This window comes from Ciona intestinalis, unplaced genomic scaffold (assembly GCF_000224145.3).
Source record: "Ciona intestinalis unplaced genomic scaffold, KH HT000385.1, whole genome shotgun sequence".
In the NCBI taxonomy this organism is placed as follows: Eukaryota; Metazoa; Chordata; class Ascidiacea; order Phlebobranchia; family Cionidae; genus Ciona; species Ciona intestinalis.
In genome coordinates, this window is record NW_004190706.1 from 1 (window position 1) to 7327 (window position 7327).

The 7327-nt window shown below is 39.7% G+C and overlaps 1 protein-coding gene across 2 annotated transcripts; it reads right to left on the reverse strand.

The window, feature by feature from the left end:
* Nucleotides 1-1092: 1092 nt before the first annotated feature.
* LOC104265709 lies at nucleotides 1093-2819 on the reverse strand. 2 transcript variants are annotated; one of them, XM_026839544.1, is made up of 4 exons: nucleotides 2682-2819; nucleotides 2353-2624; nucleotides 2018-2251; nucleotides 1093-1525 (listed from the first exon to the last, which is right to left on the reverse strand). In XM_026839544.1, exons 1-4 carry the CDS (start codon nucleotides 2734-2736, stop codon nucleotides 1316-1318), a joined length of 771 nt encoding a protein of 256 aa, XP_026695345.1. In that variant the 5' UTR covers nucleotides 2737-2819; the 3' UTR covers nucleotides 1093-1315. The 2 variants fall into 2 exon arrangements, with proteins under 2 accessions (XP_026695345.1, XP_009858599.2); XM_009860297.3 differs by having other exon boundaries at nucleotides 2018-2247; nucleotides 2352-2624; nucleotides 2682-2810.
* Nucleotides 2820-7327: the final 4508 nt, after the last annotated feature.

Consider the following 7327-nt stretch of genomic DNA (forward strand, 5'->3'; position numbering starts at 1 on the left):
TTATGATGGGCATTATTCGCGTCAATAGGCCTCTTATTTTCTGAGCAGTTTAGGTGAATTGCCTAGGCCGTGTATTGAGTAGGCCATGGACCAATCCATTTAACATTGATTGCTTCAGCCTATAGGGGTCACTAATGGGTTGTTCAAATTATTAGTTATATTTATAAAGATACACCTACAAAGTTACATACGTAGTAACTTGTAAGTGAGCACGAGGTGTATGAAACAGAACACCCGTGTTATAACGACTGTTGTTGCCCCGCCATGCGAGGATAAATAAGTTACATACGATAACTTTCATGCGGGCACGAGGTGTATGAAACAGAACACCCGTGTTATAACGACTGTCGTTGCCACGAAAGCAAGGATACATATACGCAAGGGTCGAATTAGCATTTTGTGATAAATAAATCTTACTTAGCGATGGACAAACTGTTACCAAACGCATAAAACCATCTAACTTCGCGTATAAGGCTGGCGTCTTCGCAGTAAGGCCAACGTACCAGGCAGAAATTATTTTAAGTAACAATGGTTTCAAAAAAGCTACTAATTATAAACAAAGGAATCGTAACTTCAAATACACGACGTGTGTGTGCGCGGGTTTGGATTTTAGCTTTGGATGCGCAACAGGTTTACCGGTTGTATCATTATTACAATTGATGCAAATCAATATATAATATAGGTTGAAGTGAGATGTTGCTTTTTATCATTTGGTTAAATGAACAAACATGATCGGGAAATATGGGATTTAGGAGCTATAAAGTGTCTCATCTTACCCCACTAAACTATAATTACGACGAGTTACATGAACATATTGATTGTTACGACATAATAGCAATTTACACGTGGAGTTATTGCGTCATAATAGGGATTGAGTAACAATTAGATTGTTGCAACATAGAAGCAATTGTTACGTCGATTATTATCATAATTAAATGCATTTACCTTGTTAGGATTAAAAGTGTGTTTGCTTCATAGAAATTAAACAATTTCACGCTGAGAGATATTTTAAACATTTGACCGAATATACCTCATAAATTTATTTTTAAATCAATTATTTGTTTTTTTAAACTTTTTATTAATATATTTTTATATTTAACCGTTTTTACCGTAGATGGTATTATTACCGTTGCAATGCGACGCAGAGTGAACGAATGTTATAAACATGTGTTGGCGTGAGTGATTAAACCTTGCGGAAAAATGCGTCAAATTTAAACAAAGAAAAAATGCACGCTACTAATTCGACCCTTGTATATACGTTACATTCACCCATTCAAATATTAATTCATTCACCATCCAACTTATGCTAACTAAGTTACATTAGGTTAGTTGAACATAATGGTGTAACGAGACCAACAACCAATGTCGGGCGACGATTATACATTCCGTGGTTGGTGTAACTTGGTGGTGCGATGTAAAGCAACAATCCGGTGTACGTCTCCCGTCCACTTCCTCTCCACGGATAACCAGGGTACCAACCTCCATGATAACCAGGTTTCCCGTTGCTCTGCGTCACTGTATCAGTCTGTGGATAAATAACAGAACTTCTCAACTTGGGAAACTAACTTCAGGGGCTAAAAGTTTACATTAAATTGAAAGTATATTTTTCAAAATGATTTTGCTCTCAATTTAATGTAAACTTTTACACCTGGAAGTAAAATCGCTTTAATATATGTTTCGCTAAAATATGAATAAACCAACCATAAAGAACAAAATGACGCAAATAATCAAAGTGTGAAATGTTATTATGTCGTATTTAATTGACAGGTTAAACAATGGCTATTATGATGCAATGAATCCACGTGTGAATCCCTACTATTACGTAACACACATTTTGCTTGGTTGAGGAAAACATCGTAAATATAAAGCAGCGCTACTTCTGGCACATATTTAGGTTGTTTATTTCCGTTTAAAGGGTAAAGTATATTTGTTTTACACGCAACCGTGAAGAACGCACCGTGTGTATTAATGTAATGCATAAATAAATACGTTATATATGTGTGTATTCCATCCTTACCGTTGTGTTGTAACTTGAACCGAGCCAAATACGAGCCCAACTATGTGATCGGAATACGATGGTTTGTCGACTGTAGTTATAAACCACGTCGTACATCGCTTTATCCACAATATCCACCAATCGACCGCCATTGTCAATGCAGTACTTCGATGCTGTGTTACGGTTCATGAATCTTTTATCTGCAGCATCAGGGAACCAAAGGATCAGATTCTGATAAACCATTCCGTTACCTTTAAGGAAAAATAAATTTATATTTTATTTACTATAAGTTGATATTAAGCTAAATGAGATTGTTATTATCATTCGTGACCATGCGATAGTTTTACATTCGTACCTATATACGAGGACCAATCCACAGTTATCGGCATCCAATCCCACCTTGTAGCTTGATCAACTCGCTCTATTTCAACTATAAAGCTGAGTTTCTTAATTTCAAGAATGGTCACGTTGAACTTGTGGGGCAAAGATGGGTTGCTTGGTCTTGCTGTTGCGTGAACGTAATCAGGAACTTTGGGCAAGCACATCATGTAGATCACCTCTGCTATTGATTTAGCTTTCGTGGAAAACGAAGATACTTCATAACTCCCCCCGTTGGTCAGCGGTCGATCTGTTGATAATTTTGTTTAATAAATATTAATTTACAACTTTAACGTAAACAACTTACGTGAATCAACTACGCTCATAACTTCTACAAGCAACACAAACCAAATGCACTTCATAATGACCAATAGTAATCGAAATAACTCCTACAGTAATCTGCGTTATATTAAAATATAGGTAATTGAAACAACTTAAGCTGGATTCACAGCAGACGCGTTTGACGGTAGCGGTGCGGTTTTTGACCTCGCGGAAAGCGGCAGGGGCATTCACACCAGTCGGCGTCATGCCGTGACGACGTGATTTTCTCGGTTGAAGCGGAAGACAGATTTAACTTTCGGAAACCAGATTTAACTTTTCCGTCAGCCGCAGTAGTATCTGGGTGGTTTGCCGGGTGCGGAACCTTGTTTTTGTGGGGTATTTGGCTTGTTATGATTAGTTTTTAATAGTTTTGTTCACATATTAATTGTTTCATGATTAATTACTGTAAACCAACATATTTACGACACAGAAACACTCAATTTGTCCAGCACAATGACCCAGATTTCTTGGCCATAAAAATGACTTGTCGCCGCGTTAGCGCCAACCGCACTGCGGGTGTGTAGCCCCATGCCGTTTCGAATGTCGCGAGGAAAATCCGCGAACGATCGCGACCGCTCCGCACCGCTAGCCGCAACCGTCAACCGCGTCTGGTGTGCAGAGTCCTTAAAGGGCGATTAAACGTATTTGAATAACAGACTGATGATGCTAGACACTGGCGTAAAACACGGGTATGCAAGGTATGCCTGCATACCCTGCTAAACTCACATAAAATAACGTGATTTTTACTTTTCGGGAAGTTTATTCAACATATTTTAATAAACTACACGCGGTTTTCGGATAGAAAAGGCAGTTTCGCAGCCTACGCATTTATCGTTGCTTTCGTTACGTTTACACCAGGGGGGCAACAAATACGGCCCGGGATTTTGAGCGGCTCGCAGACAGTTTCAGGTCTTACATGATAATGGGGCCCGCAGTCCATAGGCGCCTAACTTTTAAAAATCCAGGGTACCCCTTATTAAATATCCCATACTATCTACGACTTTCTGTCAAAAGACGCTGCATATTTGCGCCAGGTAGAATGGCCTTTATTGAGGTTTCAGGGTTGATATAATCGGCAGATATCTGTTATTTAGCAATAATCTCGATTGGCAAACTTTGCGAAACGTTTTTATATTTTCTGTGCATAAAAGCTTTAACAAGCCGTCCGTGTGACGTCATAAATGCGTGGTGGCAATACTGTTTGATCGACGAACGCGATAAAGATTGTGAGACCTTGGAAGTGCGGCCGGCGATTAACGCATTTTCGGTTAGATGTGTGTTGCAACTGATGGAAATTTCTATAGATTATTTCGAATGTAATAAAATTAAAGACAAAATTATTTTTTTCCTATGAGCTAGCTATGCTGCTGTCAGTAAGTTTTTAAAATCGAGGCGTTGCTTTACGCGTGTACGAAGTATTTTTTGCAAACTATCTATACTTTAATGCGCTTACGTGAAAAGGCAAATATCGAATTTGCTTTCAAGCAGCCGCAGGCAAAATAATCAAGGGGACAACCGTTATTGTGACGCAAATAATCAACGTGGGAATTGCTATTATGTTGCAATTAATTGCCAGGTCAAACAATCGCTATTATGATGTAATGAACCCACATGTGAATCCCTACTATTTCGTAATAAATATTGCTAGATATTGGCACAGTATATATCATGTTGGTACATTATTATAGTTGGATTAAGTTTGCTGCGTATTTAGTAGAACATGGTGTATACAGTTATGATACAACGATAATCGTTCAACATTATAAGTGCTAGACCAGTGGTTCCCAAACTTTATCTACTCGCGTACCACTTATTGGTTTATGCAGCGTTCTCGTACCACCTACATACCAAACTACTGAAGGCTCGTGAACAACTCATTTTAAATAGTGAAATTAGAAACCGCACGCATACGTGTTTTTTTCGGCGGGAATTCGCAACACAAACTTGGCACTGCCTTTCTCACAGTTGCGTGTAAAATAAGTGTAATTTGCCGATTAAACAAGGTAACAGGCTGTAATAAACAACCTAAATGTTTTCCAGAAGTATAACTGCTGTATATTTACGATGTTTTTCTCAGCCAAGCAGCATGTTTATTACGAAATAGTAGGGATTCACACGGGGATTCATTGCGTCATAATAGCCATTGTTTGACCTAGCAATTAATTTCGACATAAGCCTATCTTTACTTAGCAAATTAAACATTGTACATTACAAATTTCATTACAAATCCCTTGTATTGCACTGGTTTGGTTTTAATAGGGATTTAAAATTGCCCCTAATAGGTTTATTTGCAATATAACAGCAGTGGGGTCGATTTTATAAAAATGTAGGGGTTGCGATATTAAAACGTATTAGCTGGAAGTCGGCGTATTAGCTGGATGTAACTAAAGGAATGGATATCGCTTGTTGAACAATATAGGAATCCTTCTATTTATCCCCGCGTGGCTGTTTCATAGACTTCGTGCCCGCTTACGGGTTACCGCGTATATAACTTTGTGGGTGATTATATATTTTCCCATTATTCCTGCGTGGTTGACAGTATGGACGCCCATATGGGAAGATGAAAACAGTAGATCTATGTTAAACGGCTGTAATTGTCCCGTCACAAGTTTTTATAACTTGTCTTAAACTAACCCATCTTTCGTATCTACATGGCTGTTTTTTTAGTTTCAATGTCGTTTTAACAAGGTTTAATCTCGATCTGAATGTACGCTAGCAGTTGGAAAAAGCTATACTAGATGACTGTTTGGTAAAGGACTCCTAAATCAGTAATTTATGAATACAAAAATGACTACAACTGCTGTAAACACTATATCTGGCTTCTACGTAAGATACTTCCTCGTTTGATCCATTTAATAAGTTTTAAATTACATATAACGACGGTTATAACGATTGCCCCACCATGCGAGGATAAGTAAGTTATATACATGGTAAATCGTAAGCGGGCACGAGGTGTATGAAACAGAACACTCGTGTTATAACAACTGTCGTTGCCCCACCATGCGAGGATAAATAAGTTACATACATGGTAACTTGTAAGCGGGCACGAGGTGTATGAAACAGAACATTCGTGTTATAACGACTGTCATTGCCCTGCCATGCGAGGATAAATAGGTTTCATACATGGTAACTCGTAAGCAGGCACGAGGTGTATGAAACAGAACAACCGTGTTATAACAACTGTCGTTGCCCCGCCATGCGAAGATAAATAAGTTACATACATGGTAACTCGTAAGCAGGCACGAGGTGTATGAAACAGAACACCCGTGTTATAACAACTGTCGTTGCCCCGCCATGCGAGGATAAATAAGTTACATTCATGGTAACTTGTAAGCAGGCACGAGGTGTATGAAACAGAACACCCGTGTTATAACAACTGTCGTTGCCCCGCCATGCGAGGATAAATAAGTTACATTCATGGTAACTTGTAAGCAGGCACGAGGTGTATGAAACAGAACACCCGTGTTATAACAACTGTCGTTGCCCCGCCATGCGAGGATAAATAAGTTACATACATGGTAACTCGTAAGCGGGCACGAGGTGTATGAAACAGAACACCCGTGTTATAACAACTGTCGTTGCCCCGCCATGCGAAGATAAATAAGTTACATACATGGTAACTCGTAAGCGGGCATGAGGTGTATGAAACAGAACAACCGTGTTATGACAACTGTCGTTGCCCCGCCATGCGAGGATAAATAAGTTACATACATGGTAACTCGTAAGCGGGCACGAGGTGTATGAAACAGAACACCCGTGTTATAACAACTGTCGTTGCCCCACCATGCGAGGATAAATAAGTTACATACATGGTAACTCGTAAGCGGGCATGAGGTGTATGAAACAGAACAACCGTGTTATAACAACTGTCGTTGGCCCGCCATGCGAAGATAAATAAGTTACATACATGGTAACTCGTAAGCGGGCATGAGGTGTATGAAACAGAACACCCGTGTTATAACGACTGTCATTCCCCGCCATGCGAGGATAAATAAGTTACATACATGGTAACTCGTAAGCGGGCATGAGGTGTATGAAACAGAACACCCGTGTTATAACGACTGTCATTCCCTGCCATGCGAGGATAAATAAGTTACATACGTGGTAACTTGTAAGCGGGCATGACGTGTATGTAACAGAACACCCGTGTTATAACGACTGTCATTGCCCCGCCCTGCGAGGATAAATAAGTTACATACGTGGTAACTTGTAAGCGGGCATGACGTGTATGTAACAGAACACCCGTGTTATAACGACTGTCATTGCCCCGCCATGCGAGGATAAATAAGTTACATACGTGGTAACTTGTAAGCGGGCATGACGTGTATGTAACAGAACACCCGTGTTATAACAACTGTCGTTGCCCCGCCATGCGAGGATAAATAAGTTACATACGTGGTAACTTGTAAGCGGGCACGAGGTGTATGAAACAGAACACTCGTGTTATAACGACTGTCATTGCCCTGCCATGCGAGGATAAATAGGTTACATACATGGTAACTCGTAAGCAGGCACGAGGTGTATGAAACAGAACAACCGTGTTATAACAACTGTCGTTGCCCCGCCATGCGAAGATAAATAAGTTACATACATGGTAACTCGTAAGCAGGCACGAGGTGTATGAAACAGAAC

Coding starts and splice junctions, on each gene's coding strand:
- LOC104265709 (XM_026839544.1), bottom strand. CDS start 2,736: ATGAAGTGCATTTGGTTTGTGTTGCTTGTAGAAGTTATGAGCGTAGTT. Junction 2,625..2,681: donor TATGAGCGTAGTTGATTCAC/GTAAGTTGTTTA, acceptor AATTATCAACAG/ATCGACCGCTGACCAACGGG. Junction 2,252..2,352: donor TGGATTGGTCCTCGTATATA/GGTACGAATGTA, acceptor TTATTTTTCCTT/AAAGGTAACGGAATGGTTTA.